The sequence below is a fragment of the Natator depressus genome, chromosome 23 (genome assembly GCF_965152275.1).
Source record: "Natator depressus isolate rNatDep1 chromosome 23, rNatDep2.hap1, whole genome shotgun sequence".
Taxonomy (NCBI): Eukaryota; Metazoa; Chordata; order Testudines; family Cheloniidae; genus Natator; species Natator depressus.
This window is the reverse complement of record NC_134256.1, coordinates 6527365-6547106: the sequence shown is the minus strand read 5'-3', so window position 1 is coordinate 6547106 and position 19742 is coordinate 6527365. Positions and strand designations below refer to the sequence as shown.

Here is a 19742-nt window from a genome sequence, read left to right as displayed (position 1 = left end):
TTCAGTCTGGAGAAGAGAAGGCTGAGAGGGGACATGATAACAGGTTTCAAGTACATAAAAGGCTTGTTACAAGGAGGAGGGGGAAAAAATTGTTCTCTAACTTCTGAGGACAGGACAAGAAGCAATGGGCTTAAATTGCAGCCAGGGCGGTTTAGGTTGGACATTAGGAAAGCTTCCTGTCAGGGTGGTTAAGCACTGGAATAAATTACCTAGGGAGGTTGTGGAATTTCAGTCACTGGAGGTTTTTAGGAGCAGGTTAGACAAACACCTGACAGGGACGGTCTAGATAATACTCAGTCCTGCCACGAGTGCAGGGGACCGGACTAGATGACCTCTCGAGGTCTCTGCCAGTCCTATGATTCTATGACTCAGGGGCATGAGCCAAGGCAGTGCCCAGGGCCATGGGCTCTGGGCAGAAGGGAGGTATTGCCAGCACAGAGGAGGAGCGGAATATCACACAAGAAGATCTTGATGACATTGAAAACTCGAATAATAGAAATGGGATAATATTTAATAGTGCAAAGTGCAAGGTCATGTACTTAGGGACTAACAACAAGAATTTTTGCTATAAACTGGGAACTTACCAGTTGGAAGTGACAGGAGGAGAAAGACCTGGGTGTATTGGTTAATCACAGGAGGACTATGTATGATGCGGCTGTGAAAAAGGCTAACACAATCCTAGGATGCATCAGGTGAGGTATTTCCAGTAGAGACAGGAAAGTGTTAGTACCATTATACAAGGCACTGGTGAGACCTTCTCAGGAATACTCTGTGTAGTTCTGGTGTCCCATGTTCAAGAAAGATGAATTCAAATGTGAACAGGTGCAGAGAAGGGCTACTAGGATGATCCGAGGAACGGAAAACCTACCTTGTGAGAGAAGGCTGAAGGAGCTTGCCTTGTTTAGCCTAACCAAACAAAGGCTGAGGGGTGATGTGATTCCTCTCTATAAACACATCAGAGCGATAACTTAAATAACTCCTCTCCCTCCCTGTATTTAAGGGCCAATATGGACACTAGAACAAATGGATATAAACTGGCCATCAACAAGTTTAGGCTTGAAATTAGACAAAGGTTTCTAACCGTCAGAGAAGTGAAGTTCTCGAGCAGCCTTCCAAGGGGAGCAGTGCAGGGCAAAAGTCCTACTTGGCTTCAAGACTGAGCTTGGTAAGATTATGGAGGGGATGGTTGGTTAGACTGCCTACAGTGCCATGTGGCCCATCTGTGACTGCTGGTAGCAAATATCCCCAATAGCCAGAGATGGGGAGGGCTCCGAGTTACTACAGAGAAGTCTTTCCCAGGTGTCTGGCTCATGGGTCTTGCGAACATGCTCAGGGTCCATTGATTGATGTATTTGGGGTCAGGAAGGAATTTTCCCCCAAGTCAGATTGGTAGAGACTCTGTGGGTTTTTCATCTTCCTCTGCAGCATGGGGCACGGGTCATTTGCAGGTTTAAACGAATGTAAATGGTGGATTCTCTGTAACTTGAAGTCTTTAAATCAAGATTTGAGGACTTCAGTAACTCAGCCAGAGGTTCTTGGTCTATTACAGGGTGGGTGGGGGAGGTTCTGTGGCCTGTGATGTGCAGGAGGTCAGACTAGATGAAGAGGAGGTTACATACCAGTAACTGGAGGATCTTTGAGATGTGTGGTCCCTATCTGAATTCCACTGAAGGTTATACACATGCGCCATGTGTCAGGGCTGGAGATTTTGGAAGCAGCAGTAGTGTCTGTTGGTCCGCACATGCGCCTTTGCTTCGCCTCATGGTTTAGTTTGAGGCGATAAAGGGCAGGGTGGACTGACTGCGCCCTCAGTTCCTATTCCACTGCAAATGGCACAGACCCGTAGCAGAGGGGAAGGAGGGTGGGACTGGAATTCAGATAGGGACCACACCTCTCGAAGAACCTCCAGTTACAGGTAAGTAACCTCCTCCTCCTTCAAGTGACGGTCCCTATTGTGTTCCCTTGAGGGTGATTAACAAGCAGCACCCAGTCAGGAGGAGGGTGCGAGGAAGAGGACAGAACTGTGGAATGGAGAACAGCTGTGCTGAACGAGGCATCCGTTGCAGGGTCGCACACCAAGGTGTAATGAGAAGAGAAGGTTCGTACCGAGCTCCACGGGGCCACCCCACATGTCTGTAAGTGGCATGTCGTGAAACATGGCCGTAGCCAATGCTTGTGCTCTTGTGGAATGGGCTCATACCCCAAGGGGCAGAGACAGTCCTGACAGCCGATAGCAGAGCGTAATGTGCGCCGAAACCCACTTAGAGATCCTCTGTGTGGAGATCGCCTGCCCCTTAATCCTGTCAGCTATCGCCATAAACAGTCTAGGGGACTTGCTGAATGGTCAAGGGAGTGAAGGTGCCGCTCTGCTGCTGAGGCACAAGGCTTCAGAAAGATGGCAGGTAAGCGTACGGGCTGGTTGACAGGAAAACAGGATACAACCTTTGGCAGAAACTTGGGTGCAGACACAGAGAAACCTTGTCCTTAAGGAACGTGGGATCCGCTGTCATGGCCCCCAGTTTGCCTTCCGTGAGATGGGTAGTAATAACTACCAGGAAGGCGGCCTTCATGGAAAGGAGAGACAGGGAGCAGGAGGCCAGAGGTTTGAAGGGTGATTTCACTGAGGGTGAGAGGACGAGGGTGAGATCCCATTGGGGGGCGATAGGTTGAACAGGTGGACAGGTCCGAAGGAAGCATTTCCAAGACCTGCCAGTCAAGGGGTGCATAAAGACATACTGCCCCTCCACAGGGGATGGAAGGCACAGATGGAGTTGCCCGATGCCTTCAGGCACAGAGGGCAGTCCAGAAGAAGGGGAACATCCACATCCTCAGGGGAAAGACCCCTCTGCTGGGCCCTTGAGGGGAAACGCTTCCACTTGGCCTGATAGGAGCCTCATGGCCTCTTTCCTGCTTCTAGAGAGGATGTCGTGCCCTGCCGACGAACAGTCCCATTCTTGTGAAGATGCCCACCCAAAAACCAAGCTTTTAGGGGGAGTTCTGTGGATTGGGATGCCTGATCCTACCTCTGTGTTGTGCGAGCAGTTCCAGGAACATTGGCAGTGGAAGCGGGGGTGGGGGACACGCTGACATGTGGAGCAGGAGAAACCAGAACTGGCGAAGCCAAAATGGGGCAATTAGAATAACTGTGGCCCTCTCCCACCTGATCTTGTGGAGGATGTGAGTCAGGAGCAGTTGTGGGGCAAAGTTGTACGGGGTCTGGTCCAACTGGCGGAGGACGAGGGCATCACCTTGGGAATAGTCGCGGAGGCCCACTCTGGAGCAGTATGGGGTGCATCTGCTCTTGGTGTGGGAGGCAAAGAGGTCCCTGGCTGGAGTCTCCCATCAGGCGAAAATGTCACTGGCTACAGTGTTGTGCAGTGCCCATTTGTGTTCGGCCATGAATTTCCTGCTCAGAGAGTCTGCAATCACGTTCGGAGTCCTGGGAAGATAGGCTGCTGACAATAGGATCTAGTAGGCGATGCACCAGTCCCATAGACAAACCACTTCCGCACAGAGCGCTGGTGCCACGTGCCCCTTGTTTGAGGATGTAATAAATGGTGGTGACATGTCACTATTGACATGACAAGAACATGACGGGAGCAAATGGAGGTGAGAAATACGCGGCACGCCCTTCAAATCGCCAGAAGCTCCAGGATATCGACGAGCATCCTGGATTCCCAAGCAGCCCAACTCCCATGTCACATGTTCGCCCATGTGGGTGCCCCATCTGGCGAGTCCATGATGATGGCAAATTGTGCTCTGAAAGGATGGAAGGAAGGGTTTCCTGGTGCAGAGAGTGACCCAGGTCCATCCACCAGTGGAGGGAGAAGAGTAACTCTGGGGGGAGGAGGGGAAGTGTCAACAAGAGGCCCATGGTATGTAGCGAGGGAGAATAGACCCTTTGGAGCCAGAGCTAGAGTCAGCGAAGGCAAAGATGAGCGAAGGCGGTGACGGACATGCAAGCCACCACATGGCCAAGGAGGGAAAGGCAAGTCTGGACAGTAACAGAAGGACTGGTGACCATCTTGGCAATCAGCTCTTGGTAGGTAGGCTTGTGCTGAGATTGCATCATGCGGGCTCCTATGAATTCTAGTGACTGTGTGGGATCCAAAGTCGATTTTTCAATGTTAACGCTCACCCTAAGGGAGGAGAGGAGTCTGAGCAGCATGGAGGCTGAGGCTCGAGCTTCCCTTTTGCATGCCGCTGCTAGCAGCCAATCGTCGAGGCAGGGCCCCCTGACGTTGGAGGTGGGTCTCCACTACAAAAAAACCCAAAAACCCACAGAACAGCGATAAGTCCAAATGGTAAGACCCTGAATTGGAAGCGTCGATGGCCTACCGCAAACCTCGGGAACCTTCTGTGGGTTGAGTGGAGGTCTATATGAAAATGGGCATGCTGCATATTGAGAGCCGTAAACCACTGGCCTTTTTCCAGCGACGGTATGATGGCTGCTAAGGTGAGCATACAAAACCTGGGCTCGTGCAGGAACTGATTGAGAAGACGCAGGTCCACAATTGGTCTCCATCCGCCATTCTTCTTGGGTACGAGGAAATACGTGGAATAGAACCCTGCGCCCCGGGAAGTCATCGGAACAGGTTCTACCGCTCCCCTCTGCGGTACGGAGTCCACCTCTAGGGTGAGGATACTGCCGTGAGAGTGGTCCCTGAGGTGGGGGCGTGGGTGAGGTAGCATCATGAACTCGATTGTACAGCCATGTCAAATGACATCCAGGACCTACTTGTCCATTGCTATCGCACGCCAAGCTGATAAAAGGAGTGCTAGGCGCTCCCCAGACGGGGTGGGTCAGGTGCACAGTGGGAGGCAGCTCTCTTGGTGCCCTCCGAAATATCGCTTTTGCGAAGACTGAGCATGAGATGTGGAAGGCTGTGATGGGGAGCCTGGAGAATGGGGCTGTTGGGTCTTCTGTCATGTGCGAGGAGGCTCATCGGCGGTTGATGGAAGAACTGAGGTGTTCTGAATCATTGGCAGCAGGTGGCAGAACTAGTGCTTGGGTGCTAGTATGTAAATACCCAACGATCGTAGTGTGACTCTGGAATCCTTGAGGGAGTGGAGGGAATTGTCGGTTTTCCAGCTGAAAAGATGAGATTCATCAAAAGGGAGATCCTCTGAGGTATTCCTCCTCCTGACGTCCCCATAGCCACTGTGCACAAAGAGGTGTCTGCCACATCCACCGAGGGCCTGGAATGTCATCCTCCCAATGAATCTGTCCTCCTCTAAGACAGTGGTTCTCAACCTTTCCAGGCTACTGTCCCCCTTTGAGGAGACTGATCTGTCTTGTGTACCCCAAGTTTCACCTCACTTGAAAACTACTTTGCTTACAAAAATCAGACATAAAAATACAAAAGTGTCTCAGCACACTGTTTCTGAAAAATTGTCAGCTTTCTCATTTTTACTATATAATTATAAAATTAATCGATTGGAATATAAATATTGGACTTACATTTCAGTATATCGTATATAGAGCAGTATAAACAAGTCATTGTATGAAATTTTAGTTTGTACTGACTTTGCTATGTAGCCTGTTGTAAAGCTAGGCAAACATCTAGATGAGCTGATGTACCCCATGGAAGATTTCTGCATACCCCCAGGGGTACACATACCCCTGGTTGAGAACCACTGCTCTAAGATAGCCTGAAAGCAGGCAGAAGCCTCCTGGGGAAGCTTGTCTGCAAAGTCCACCAACTTGCCATAAGTTATAAAGTCACATTTAGCAAATATTGCCAGGTAATTGGAAATCCGGAATTGAAGGCTGGACGAGAAGACTTTGCGACCCAAGAGGTCCAGTCACTTACCCTCCTTGTCTGCTGGGGGGAGCGGGGTGTTATTGCCTGGCCTGCTCCATCACTGCTTCTATCATGAGGGAATTGGGCGGTGGGGTGCGAAAACAGAAACTCAGACCTCTTCACCAGTACATAGTACCTCTCCTCTGCCCCCTTGGGGGTGGGTACACAAGCGGCTGGAGTGCGCCAGACAGTTCGGGTTGGTTGGAGAATGGCATCATGGATCAGTAGAGGCACTCTGGTTGATACCAAGGCATGGAAGGTGTCAAGAAGGTGGTGCTGTTTGTCCTGTACCTCCTTTGGTGGAATGGGGAGGGCCTCAGACACTCGGCGTAACCGGTCCTCGAACTGGTTGTCAGCCGGGAGTGAGGAGGGAACTGAAGACACAGCGGTGTCTGGAGAGGACGAAGGGAACTGCTCCTGTTCCTGCAATACTGTTGGAGCCAGGCTGAGCGGCTCATCCTCCAACACCGGGTCCGAACGCCTACTCAATAACAGCTGGAGCCATAGCTGCTGGAACTACGGGTGCAGGGGGTGCTGCAGCACGCCCAGGCTTGAAGTGGTTCCCATCATATCCAGGGTTTACAGTTTGGTTCAATGGCTCTCAGCACCCCCACTGTAAAAATTGTTCCAGCACCCCTGGCTGGAGAGGAGAGATGGGGGACTCTTCCCTTGCTGAATGGGAAGGTTCCAGAGGTGGATACGGAGGCCAGGACCCCCAGTATGGCCAAGGAGATGGATCCGTCGGATGGTGCGGTGGGCCCCAAGGAACTGGGCACCAGTGGCTCCTTTGTTGGGGAAACAGAGGGTATTGCCACTGAGTTGGTGGAGCCTTCGGCTATTCATATCGACGGTAGGGGGGGAGCAGTCCCTGCCCTCTATCTGAATCCTCCATCGCTGAGAAGTCGGATGGTGGTACCGGCGGAACTGTATAAGCCATAGGGGAAACACAACCCGAAGGAGGTAAGTCCAGGGTAGGAGAGGGTAAATCCCCAGGCACCGGCTGAAATGGAAGATGTGGACATCTCGCCTCCTCCAAAGCAAAGAGTTCATGAGGCCCGAGTGCTGACTCTAGCCTCCCCAGCATCAGCGGTACGTGATCCAGTCGGAACCAGAGCCAGAACGGAGCACTGTCTTGGAACCGAAGGTTCCCTTGACTCGCGCGTGCCGACCTGGAAGGCGTATGTGGCTCGGTGGATAGAACTGGCAGATCCGACACTCTCTGTGACTTCTTGTGCTTATGAGCCTTGGAACAAGCCGCTTCCCTGTGGCTGGAACTCGTGGAAGGCGCGTTCTTTCTTGGGCCTGGACGAAGATTCCCTGCCATGCTTACGAGCATGCTTCCCAGCCTCACGACTAAGCCCCAGCATGGGTCCATAACACTGGTCCCGGCCGAACTGCACTGGGTCTCCGTGGCAGGAGGCGCACTCCTGGGTTTCTCAGGCTGATGTACTGGGGGGCGGGGGGGAATCCCAGGCCTGGACCTGACTGCAGCCTCATGGCACCCTCCATAAGGTGGTTCTTGAGATGGAGAGCCCGACCTGCCCGGGTACAGCTTGGGAAGGAGAGGTGGATATGGCACCTGGAAGCAATGTGGGCTTTGGACAAGCAGCAAGGGCAGCGCTGCCTCGTCACTGACCGAGAATGAGCCAGGCAGGAGGTGCAGATCTTGAACCCCTGCACCTTCTGCATAACCCAGTACCCAGGCCTGGGTGCTTGGGGGAGGGGGGCGGGACCGGTATAAATGGCATCCCAAAGTCCTTAAAATCCTAAAACAACTATGACTAAAACTACAGTAAAAACAACAAATTAACTATGCACACACACACAAAGAAAGACTTTTTAGTTAAGTGAGAGATGAGACGAGAGGCTCCGACCCAGACCACGCGGCGGTGAGATGGAACTGAGGGCGTGGTCGGTCCGCCCCACCCTTTATCACCTCGGATGAAACCATGAGGTGGAGCAAAGGTGCATGCGTGGACCAATGGATGCTACTACTTCCAAATTCTCTGGCTCCGGGCACATGGCGCTTGCGTATAACCCTTCACGGAATTCAGATAAGGACCAGCACCCCAAGAAGAACATGATAACCCTTCTGGCATTGAAGCCTATGGCTCTATGGAGCGGTCAGGGGCTGGGCACAGGGATCATGCTTTGTCCGTCCGTCCATCTCCAGGAGAGACCATTCCCGCCTAGGAGGAGCTACTGAGTCAAGGGCCACTGCATGCAGACCCAACCCCAGCCCTGAAGAGCAGCTCATGCGGGTGTGGGTCTGAGATCTGGCCCATGCAGCCAGGAGAGCCCGTGCTAGCAGGGGGCACTGGTGCCAACCAGCCAACTCCAAGTGAGCAGTGGCCAGCCACCTCCAGCCCCAGCCTGTGATTCAGCCAGGCGAGTGGTGTCAGAGTGTCTGTCCTACTTGGGCCCATGTGCAAAGAGCATGGCTGTGCCAGCCCTGTGCCCCGCCAGACAGAGCTGTGCTGAGCCAGCCCCAGGGCCAGAACGAGTTACTGTTGTCTGCTACCCCGGTGCCATGGAATGGGCTGGCATCTGTGCTGACGCCCCAGCCAGCCCTGGGAGCTGGATCTCAGCCTGGATTGGCCTAACAGCAGCCTCTGAGCAGGGCCTTCACCGCGGTCTGCCCTGGTGCTCAGCTCTGGCGCTGGTGCCTCCTGCCATGGGCTATGGGACTCCCACGGGGAAGAGGGAGGGGCTGAATCAGGACCACACCAGGCCGGGGCAGCTGGGAGTCCCCAGACCCACACAGGAGCGGAGGGGAGGGGGTAGCGCTCATGGGGCCCAAGTTTGCCAGGAGCAGCCAGCTTGCCCCTCAGAGAGAGCCAACGACACTGGCAGCAGCCTGGGTGTTTTGCGCTCAGCAGCTGGCTGGGCCTGGACATGCTGAGACAAGAGTGAGCGACGGCCCAGCAAAGCCCGGGGCTGCCACGCAGCATGCAGATGGCTACACGCCACCGGAGGGGGGGCAGAGCAGCAGGGTGGGGCTCTAGCCTGCCCCCCATCTCCAGGTGGGCTTCATCTCCAGGTGGGCTTCACCGCCAGCACTGTCTCCTCCCCCGCAGCCCCACGCCCCAAGGCTAGCATGGAGCTGGACCCCAGGGCCAACAGGCAGCTGGGGAGGGGAGTTTGCCTGCAGTGCCACCCTCCGATGGGTAAACTGAGGCCTCCAGCCCCAGCTGCTCCAGCCTGGTGCAGCAAGGGAAAGACACGGCTGCTTGGCATGGCTCTCACATGCGGGGGTGGCGATACTGAGAAAGCTGGTATGCCCCATTCTGGAGCCACAGGACCCCCCATCCTGGAGCCAGCGCCGCAGGAACCCCTCCCATCTTGGCACCCCCCCCGCCCCCCCGATCCCAGAGCCAGCGCCACGGGAATCCCTCCAATCTTTGTGCCCCCCCCATCCCAGAGCCAGCAACCCTGCATCCTGGAGCCAGCGCCACGTGAACCCCTCCAATCTCGGTGCCTCCCCACCCCAGAGCCAGCGCCGTGGGAATCCCCCCCATCCCAGAGCCAGCAAACCCCCATCCTGGAGCTGCAGTACCCTCCCATCCCAGAGCCAGCAACCCCCCATCCCGGCGCCGCGGATGCCAAATCCTCAAAGCATAGGCAGTATTTCAGGGTCCCCATTGCAGCACTGGTGCCATGGAAACCCCCATGACAAAGCCGGGGGGGCCAACCCTCCCCATATAACTGCAGCAGCTCAGAGATCAGTTGCTCGGCTCCCCTGAGGATGTAGCGCCCCGGCTCCTCCCCAAGAAGGCAGCACCACTGCCCTGCCCAGGGAGGGTAACCCAACCCCCTCTGCCCACACCCAGCTGCCTCCTGGCTAGCTCGGCAAGCACCCCGCCATCTTGCCAGCCAGAGCTGGGGCCCGCTAGCCTGGATTCGGCCTCCAACGCCCGCTGTGCCTCTGAGGAAGGCCTCCCCTCCCCATCAGCCCCAAGGCAAGCCCTGCTCCGCGGCCGTTCAGGCCTAGAGCCGGACCAGTCCTGGGGTCGCCTGCACCACAGGATGCTGCAGCTGTCCCTAGCCAAGGCAGCGAGGGCATTCGGGGTTCAGATCAGCCTTAAACCCCCCCGTGTTAGGGGCTGGGGTGAGCCCTCTTATCTGCTGCTCTGCCGGGATGCCCGGCAGGAGCCTGCCAACAAGGCCAGAGCCTAGCATCTCATGTAAACACCACTGATTGCTGGTGCCACCTGCACTCCCCTTTTCTCACTCCCCTCAGACCAGCAGGCGAGAGCAGCCCTCCCCACACTAGCCACACAGCTGGGGACAAGCGAGGACCGTGAGAGAGGGCAGCTTTCCCGGGGGAAACACACATCCCACCCCCCGAGCCAGGCCCTGCAGAAGGAGAACCCTCCCCTCAGCGTGAAGAGCATCGGGGAAACGACCATAAAAGTCCCCACTGCCCCCCAGCCCAGGCTCCCATGAGCTCTCCCAACCAGGGGCGCCTGAGCGGTCTCTCCACGTCTGCACGCTCTTCCGGATCCCAGGGGCGAAGCTTCCTAAAAGGCCCCTTTCAAAATTAATTTAAGCTCACAAGCTAATTAACAGATTTAGTGGCACTTCTCCGAGTTCACCCAGTGTGCAAGGGAGGCCGTGCCGTGCGGAACCGGTGGGTCGAGTGCCGGCTTTAAGCGCAGAGCTCGACGTGCCCCGAGGACGGCCCCACGTGCCCTGGTCAGGACAGCCGTAACGTGCCCTGCCCTGCTGCAGAAGCCATGGAAGAGGTGCCGACTTTTGGCCCAGGCAATGGGGTCACTGAGTGCCGGTGAGCCAGGCCCCAGCCAGGCTGCAAGAGAATGGAGCCCTGGCCAGCAGGCTGAGCTTTCGGAGGCTCATTCCCAACACACTGGCTGGCTCAGGATGGGATAAGGAGATGGGAGGCTGCAGGATCGTTGGCCTTGGATCCGGCCGCTCAGACGCCCACACGGCCCTCGTGCAGAGCGTCTGGCTGGGGCCCAGCGAGCCGAGCCGTGAGCTGAGCTGATGCCAATCTAACCCATCCCCTCCACCCATGCTCTAGGACAGGGAGCACCCATCCCAGGCGGCACCGAAGGGCCAGGAGCTGCAAGCGCCAGAATCGGTAGACACGTGCTGGCAGGGAGATCGCCCCACCCCTAGCCTGCCACCCGCCCACTGTGCTAGGCATGCAGAGGCAGGCGTGTCGGGCTGGACCAGCCGGGGGCATTGCAGAATAGCTTCTCTCTTCCCTGGGCGGTTTGTTGGCAGTGTGGGCACCCAGACTCAGGTGTAGCTAAGGCGGTCCCTGCAGTCCCATGCAGCCCATTCCCTTCGGGCACCCCTTCTGAAACGCCACTGCCCTGGGGCTGGGGAGGCCACCTGGCAGCACGTGTTTCCCAGCCATACCTGGGGCCTTCCCAGCTGCCAAGGCTGGGGCAGCGGTGCCCTTTCAGGTGGCATCAGCAGCGCGCCCTGACTAGCACGGCCCAGATGGTATTTAACCAGGCAGAAGCGAGCAGCCAACACGTGTAAACACAGCACCCTCCCCTGCCCCGGGGCTCCAGGCCCTGCTAGTTAGGGCCTGCTGGCTGACATGGTCCAAAAGCAACTGGGGGCGGGGGGCAGTGCACAGCTGGGAGGGAGGGGGTGCCAGGCCCAGACATTACAATGGGGGTGTCAGCTCTTTAAACAGGAAAGACAGGCACCATGCCAATGGCAGGAGGAGCCCAGAGTCTGGGCAGCAGACAAGCGGGGGCAGGGCCCACAGCAGGGCATGGTCAGCTCCCACTGCCCCAGGGAGCCGGGGGATTGACCCAGGCAGGTGGGGCTCAGAGGGCACACACTGTGCTGTGCCCCGCAAGCCGCGCGCTGTGGGCTGTTCTCACAGGCAGCACCTCCCCTCGGTCGCAGCAGCGTGTCCCCCCCACTCCGACCACCTCCGCTGCAGCAGCAGGGCTGGTCCCACCCCAGGCCTCCAGCAGGGGGCGCTCATGGGCCAGGGCCCAGCCACAGAGCCTCAGGCCAGGGTTTGTAGAAGTGTTAATGGACTTTGGTGGCTCCGTTTCTGGGAGCCCCACAGCCCTGCTGAAGGCAGGGCCCCAGGCCCCTTATGCCCACCCCACAAACAGCCCCTCACTGGCTACGTCCTGAAGAGTTTGGCCTCGGGGCCTGCTCTGACCTGGCAGCATCCCAGCCCCACAACCCACAGAAGCCACTCAGGAGCCACCTGGCTGGCCTGAACAATCTCCCAGCCCTGGACCACTGAGCCCCACAGCTCCCCTTATGCCCCTCAACCCTGACCAGGAATCCTTTCCCCCCCCCCAGCTTTGCCAGTGCCCCTCAATCCCAACCTGCAGCCCCCTGCTATCCCAGCCTTGGAATCCACCCCGCCCCCAGCTCTGCCAGTACCCCTTAACCCAGTGGTCCCCAACGCGGTGCCCGTGGGCGCCATGGCGCCCGCCGAGGCATTTATGTGCACCTACCTAGTGACAAGGGAGCGCAGCCACCGGACACCCTGCCGCCGAAATGCCGCCCAGAAGCAAGAAGCGTCGCCGCCGAAATGCCGCCCCTTCTCGGCGGCATTTCGGAAGCTGGTCGTCCGGTGGCCACCACGCTCTTCTGGGAACATGAATATGCTATTGCAACAGAAAGGTTGGGGATCGCTGCCTTAACCCCTTCCCATAGCTCCCTGCTATGCCTATCCTGGTTCCCCCAGCCACACAGCTCTCCGGAGGCCTGCAGTCTGCCAGGCCAGTTAAGGCAGAGATGCCCAACGGTACCAAACCCATTGGTGACATGGTCAGAAAACCACACTGGGAACTAGTCAGATGCCCTGCTCCATTTCACTGGTGGCATGAGCTACAGAAACAGCCCAGGGCAGCAGTATCACCCAGCCAGTCCCTAGGGTGCACCGGCCGCACCCACTTGTGGGACCTGGAGCCCAGCAGGAGGGCGATGGGAGCAAGGGCTCCGGGCCCAGTCCCTGACCCTTGGCGGGTGGGCAGTGACGCATCATTGCAGGAACCGGTACTCTTCCCCTCTTCTCCCTTCCCATGGGAGGCAGGCAGCAGTGCATTCTGGGATGCCAAGCACACCCTCTCATGCAGGGGGAGGGGGACCCCAGCACCCCAAGTGGCCTGAGTCCATACATAATGCACTGGAATTGCTGTGCAGTGACCTGTGTCCCACCACAAGGGCAGCTGAGGCCCTGGGGCTGTGCCAGGCATCATGTCAATGGTGCAGGGGCCGAGTGTGGAGTGGCAGCACGAAGCCACATCCCAGAGAGGGCACGGCCCCCTAGCAGGGAAGAACAGGGTTTGTGCCTTGCCCACCCCACTGCCTCCATGGTGGCAAGATGTCAGCAAGGGGAGTGAGGTACTCAATGCCCTCGGCACCAAGCCCACAGCGTCCCACAGGAGCTTCCTCTCCCTTTGACCTGGACAGAGACTGCTTGGGAAGGCCTTTGGGGCCCAGATCGCCCCCTGCAAGGGCGCTAGGGATGCCATGGCCTTGCTGGGCCACTCTCCAGCTAGGCACCTCCTGCATCACTGCAGGGCATTCCATCACCACTCTCGTTCCTGCAGCAGCCATGTGAGCCTGGCACATCAGGCCAAGAGTCACTCCTGTGCTCAAGCTAAGCAAGGCCAATCTAATTTCCTTCTCTGACAGGCTTGTTGGTCTAGTAGATGGGGGACAGTAGAAGTGACATTTGACCCAGTCTCATAAGCCAGTGGTTTTCAACCTCTTTGCATTTGCACACCACTAAAAGATTTCAAAGGGAAGTGCAGATCTTAGGCACGGCTTGCAGGACTCCATGGACCCCAGGCTGAGAACCCTGTCATGGGCACAGTGGTCTAGATGAAATTACTGTCCAGTGGGTGCACAACTGGGTGAAAGACCAAGCACAGAGAGCAGGCTCACTGGACAGTGGTCTCTAGTGGGGTCCCACAGGGTCAGTCCATATTTTCAGGGATGACTTGGATAATGGTGTGGAGCGAATGGTTATAAACTCTGCAGAGGCCACCCAGCTGGGAGGGCAGGAAGCAGTTGGGAGGCCAGGATCAGAATTCAAAGCAACCTTGACCAATTGGAGATCTGGTCTGAATTCTGAAGTTTATTAAAGACAACTGCAAAATACTTCCCTTAGGAAGGAAAAATCAAACGCTCAAGTACAAAGTGGGGCCTGGCTGGCTAGGTGGCAGAGCTGCTGGACAGGATCCGGGTTCTAGTGGATCACAAACTGAATATGAGTCAACAATGGGACGCAGTTGCGAAAAGGCCAATCTCATTCTGGGTGCATTACCAGGAGTGACGTAGGTAAGACACAAGAAGTAATTGTTCCGCTCTGCTCAGCCCTGGGGAGGGTTCAGCTGGACAGCTGGGTCCAGTTCTGGGCTCTGCACTTTAGGAAAGACAGGGACAAACTGGAGAGAGTCCACAGAGCAACAAAAATTATCAAAAGTGTAGAAAACCTGAGCAGTGAGGACAGGTAAAAAACTGGGTGTGTCTAGTCCTGAGAAGGCGCTGAGAACAGACGTCAAATACATTCAGGGCTCTTATAAAGGGGATGGGGATAGACTGTTCTCCATGTGCACTGAAGGCAGGACAAGTAACGGGGCTTACGCTGCAGCAAGGGGGCCCTAGGTTTGAGATTAGGTCAAACCTTCCTACTGTGGAAGGGGAGTTGATCTCTGGCCCTGGGCTAGGTTGTGTAGGGAGGTGATGGAAATCCCCACCATGGGAGGGACAAAGTCCTGGCAGGGTGGTCTAGGGTGACTTGGTCCAGCCTCAGTGCAGGGGCTGGAGTTGATGACTTCTTGAGGTCACTTCCAGCCCAGTATTTCTACGACTGGGGGAATGGGACCAAAAGGAGAAGGAGGAGGGAAGACTCAGGCGCCAGTGGGGGCAGGGTCTGCCCCCGGCCGGGAAATCCCTCTTCTGAGAGCTCTTCAGGACAGGGCACTCCCCAGGGCACTCCCAAGGCCAGGGAGGGGCTGGATGCTGCATGGTGCTGACCCCTAAGCTTCAGTGGGGTGGAGGGAGCCCAGTGCTCTGGGTTGATGCCTGGCTAGCAGCAGCAGCCAGGCTCCCTGGGGAGGCTGCTGCAGCACCAGCACCAACCCCCCCCCCCCCCCCCGCCACCAAGGCAGCGGGTCTGGAGTCCTCAGGCCATGGAGCCGGCTTCTCAGCAGGGCTGTGTGCTCAGAGGGGGCAGGGCGAGGGCATTTCCTGGAGGGAACCCCCTCGCTGCCCTGACACCTGTGCCCTGGCTGGGCAGGGGACAGGTAGGGGGAGGAAGGGAAATGACCGAGGTTGTCGCAATCTCAGAAAGCCACTTCCCCAAAGGAGGACGAGCTGCTCCATCTCCCAGGGACAGGGAGGCGGGTGGGGTCACTGGTGGGGGGAAGGGACTTAGGGACTCCTGCTCACTCAATGCCAGAGTTTGCTGGTGATGCAAAATGGCCCAGCCCAGGAGTGAAGGATGTAGTCAAAGCTTTTTTGGGGGGAGGGGGGCTGGGAGCCAGGACTCCTGGGTTCTAGCCCCAGCTCTGCAGAGGGAGTGGGGTCTAGTGGGGTGGAGCTGGGGGTCACAGAGCTGGGAACAGAACCCAGGAGTCCTGAGGGGAGTGGTGTCTGGCGGCTAGAGCAGGGGGAGCTGGGACTCGGAGGACACCTGGGTTTGATCCCTGGCTCTATGAGGAGAGTGGGGGCTAGAGGGCTACAGCAGGGGGAGACAGAGTGTCAGGATTCCTATCCCCAGCTCTGTCTGCCTCACTGGGTGACCCTGAATCACTGCCCCTCCATGCCTCAGTTTCCCCCATGCAAGAGAGCCACTTCACTGCCATTTGCTGGGTGCAGTGGGACCAAGCTAGTTACCCAGCTCTTTGACTAGCAGGGCCCAAGAGCCATCTCCCCAGAGCAGGTTCCCCCCTGAGGGCTGACGGCAGCACGGGGCCCACGTTGGCTTTGCTGTCCACCCCCACCTCCGGCGGCCATAGGGGCAGGGAGCGGGTGCCCCAGCATGTCTGGGTCTCAATGCGCACTGGGCTGCTGCCAGGACTGAACTGTCCCACCACACAAGGGCCAGGAGAGGGGGCCGGCAGGAGAGCGGGCCCCCAGCAGCCCAGGCCGGGCTCGGAGAGCGCTGCCCAGTGTCATACGCAGCAGCAGGAGCAATGGGGCCACGCAGGCGAGGAGAGGAGAGAGGCTCATTGACTCGCGCTCCAGGGTATCTGCATCCCACATCAGGCCAGGTGCATGCTGGGAGCATCCAGCAGAGGCCATAGTGGGAGCAGAGCACCAGCCTCCACAGACAGATGGCTTGGCCCAGGCTGGCAGGGGGAGGGACATGGCTCATCTCAGCCAGGAGGAGGGGGCTCCCATGCCACGAAGCAGCCCTGCCCAGAGATCCTGGTGCCACCCAGGCCAAGCACACAGGCAATGCCATGGGAAACCTTGCATTTGCCACCCTGTGGTGGAGACTGGTGTGCCAGCCCGCAGAGGGAGCCAGGAAGAGAGGGGGCCCACACCCCCGCGGCGCCAGGAAATGCCACCTTAGTTGCTAAGGAACTACTTTTCCCTGTAAAGTGCATCCAGTGCAGGGCACAGCAGCTCTGGGGATTCCATGGCAAGGACACACAAGTGATCCGGGAGCAATGTCACTGGGCCAGCAGGAACGTGGCGCGCGTGGACTCTCCTCACCCCAGGCAGGGTGCAAGGCGGGGGACATGGGAGTCCACGGGCAGGGCCCGCCTGGCTCCTAGGAAGATGCCAGTGCAGTGTTGTGTTTGCGGGTGTGAGGAGCGTGTGAGGCTGGGGGGGCTGCAGCTCCCAGTGTGCAAGAGGTGTGCAGTATGTGTCTCGGGGGCGGGGGTGTGTGTGTGTCAGGGAGGGGTGGTGAGTGGGCATGCATGGGCATGCGTGTGGTTGACGGTCGGCAGGTCTCACCGTGCCCTAGGAGGTTGTTCCCCTTCTCCTCTAGCTCCACACCCCAGGGGGACAGTCAGGCCCAAACCACAGCCTCCTTCACTGCTTCCACTCACATCCCCCCCACCCGACGAAGGCCTCCTGGCATGTCCCTGCCGCAGCAGGCTAAGGCCGAGCCCGAGCTGATGCAGAGTCCTCCCCCCACTTGTGGCAGCCCCCTCCCTTCCCACGGAGACACCACGTGCCCCCTGCCCCATCACCGAGGCAAATGTCATTGTTGACCTTAGCAGCCCACCCAGGATGCAGACGCTGCCAGCTCCCCGGTGCCCCCAGCCCAGCATAACTCCCCTCAGCTGGGGCAGGCTCAGGGACCCCACACCCTGTTGGCTCCCAGCTGTGGGCTGGGTGGGAGCCAGCGAGGCTGGGGGAATGGCCCCAGTGCTGGTCTCGCCCTCCCTGCAAGGGCCCACTGGCTCAGCCTTTGCAGAAACACCATGCTGCAGGTGGGCGCAGCTGGGGCCCCGCTCCACCCCGCTTCTCTGCATCGGGGGCTGGGCCCCGCTCCACCCCTACATCAGGGGCTGGGCCCCGCTCCACCCCGGCTCTCTACATCAGGGGCTGGGGAGACGTCCCCAGCCCGCCCCGCTCCCTCGCGCACACGATCTGCCCCCTCCCCGGCCAGCCCAGCGCAGGGGCGGCCCCAGCCCCACCCGGCTCCCCAGCGAGCCGAGCTCGGGCCAGGGGGTGGGAGGCGAATCGATCCCCGGCGCTGCCCGCCGGCTCCCTCCATTGTGCGCTGCCCGCCCCACCCGCGGGGCCTGGCTCCGGGCAGGGGAAGGGGCAGCGAGCCGCGGGGGCAGCGTAGGGCGCTGGGGACAAAGGCCCCGGGACTCACCGCGTCCGAGTTCCGCTCGTTGCCAGACGCCAGGGCGGTGCGCGAAGACATCTTCCCCGGGGGCTGGCCGGGGGGGGGACCCGCGCGGCTCCGCGGCTAGAAGGGGGCGCTCATGGCCCAGGACGGGGGACGGGCTGCAGCAGCAGCGGGCGCCGGTGGGTCCCACCCCGGGGAGCCCGGCTCCGTGCGCCCCTCGCCCGCGCACAAAGGGCAGGGGCGGCCGCACCCCCCGCGGCTCCGGGGCGCCGCCCGCGGGGAGGATGCTGGAGACTGGGGGGGGGTGGGGGGGCTGGTGCAATAGGACCCGAGCCCCTAGCGCCAGCCGCGGGCTCCGGCCATCCCGCTCCTGCTCCGGGCCCGCCGGGCGCTCACCAGCCGCGGGCTCACGCCAGGCTGCGGCTGCCGGGAACGGCCCTGGCCGGGCAGCGCGGCACCATCGGGGCGGGCGAGCGAGCGGGGTCCCCGCCTGGCCGGGGCGGCTGCAAAACAGCGAGAGAAAGGGAAGGAACCGACGTCAGGGAGCGAGCGGGGCTGGGCTGGGGCTACCCCTCCCCCCGCCTCTTAAAGGCGCAGGCGGCGCGCCCCGCGGGGTTGATGGGGGGCTGGAGCCCCCCCCCCGCCCACCCGCCTTCCTCCCCTGCGCCCACGGGGCTCCGTGTCCCCGGCCTTTGCCACTGGGGCCCCCGGGCGCAGGGCAGCGCGGCACCCGGAGTGCGGTGCAGTACAAAGCACTGGAGTGCTTACGGGGGGCAGAGTGGGGTGTGGGTCCACAGTGTGGCTATAGAGATGGGGGGGGTGGATGGGGGGGGTGGATGGATGGGGGGTATAGGGATGAGGGTGGAGGGATGTGGAGGGATGCGTGAGGGTGTATAGGGGTGGGGCATGCATGGGGTGGATGGATGGATGGGGGTGTATAGGGATGGGGTGTGGATGGGTGGTGTGTGGATGGATGGGGGTGTATAGGGTGGGGTGTGGATGGGGTGGTGGGTGGATGGATGGGGGTGTATAGGGTGGGGTGTGGATGGGATGGGTGGATGGATGGACGGGGGTGTATAAGGGTGGATGGGCTGGAGGGATGGGAGGTATAGGGATGAGGATGTGGATGGGGGTGGTGGATGGATGGATGTGGGGTGTATAGGAATGGGGTGGGGGTGTGTTGGGGTGGGGTGTACGGGGTGGGGCACGGATGGGATGGAGAGTGGAGGGGGGTGCATGGGGTGGATGGTGATGGATGGAGGGGGGATGGGGTGGGTAGATGGGGCTGTATAGTAGTGGGGGTGTGGATGGATGGGGGTGGAGGAATGGATGAGGGAGTGTATAGGGGTGTGTGGATGGATGGGGTAGAGGGGTGTATAGGGTGGGGTGTGGATGGGGTGGGGGGATGGATGGGGTGGGTGAATGGATCAGGTGGAGGGGTGGATGGAGGGGGTGGATGGGGTGGATAGCGGTGGGGTGCATGGGGGGATGGATGGAGAGAGGGAGGGAGCGATGGGGTGGATAGGGGTTGTATAGAGGTGGGAATGGATGGGGGGTGTATAGAGATGAGGGTGGATAGAGGATAGAGGGATGTGTATGGGGATGGATGGGAGTGTATAGGGGTGGATGGGGAATTGGGAATGGATGGGGGGTGTATAGAGGTGGGGGTGGATGGAGGATGGATTGATGGATGATTAGAAGGGTGTGTACAGGGATGGATGGATGGATGATGGGAGAGTATAGGGGTGGGGATGGATGGATGGAAGGGTGTGTACAGGGATGGATGGATGGGGAATTTGGAATGGATGAGGGGTGTATAGAGGTGGGAGTGGACGGAGGATGGATGGATGGATGGATAGAAAGGTGTGTACAGGGATGGATAGAAGGGTGTGTACAGGGATGGATGGAGGGATGGATGGGAGTGTATAGGGGTGGGGATGAATGGATGCATGGAATTGTGTGTACAGGGATGGATGGATGGATGGGAGTGTATAGGGGTGGATGGGGGGTGTACAGATGAGCATGGAGTATATCCCGGGCTCTAACCAGAATGGTTAGAGACAGGACACATGGCAGTACATAGATAGCAGTAGCTGGATGGGGTGGTGTGTCTGGTGACAGACAGATGCTGATAGACAGACAGACAGATGTGCATCATAACA

General features: G+C 58.8%; 1 protein-coding gene across 4 annotated transcripts in view; it reads right to left on the bottom strand.

Annotated features, from left to right (window-relative positions):
• The window catches only part of MARK4 (microtubule affinity regulating kinase 4), a 63446-nt gene extending 45687 nt beyond the window's left edge, over positions 1–17759 (bottom strand). For 3 of the 4 annotated variants that reach the window (XM_074937344.1, XM_074937345.1, XM_074937346.1), the window contains exon 1: positions 17605–17759. In XM_074937344.1, the coding sequence (XP_074793445.1) occupies positions 17605–17655 (51 nt within the window). In that variant the 5' untranslated portion in view covers positions 17656–17759. The remainder of the gene's footprint in view (positions 1–17604) is intronic. The other variant, XM_074937347.1, reaches the window with a different exon arrangement.
• Between the last annotated feature and the right edge of the window lie 1983 nt (positions 17760–19742).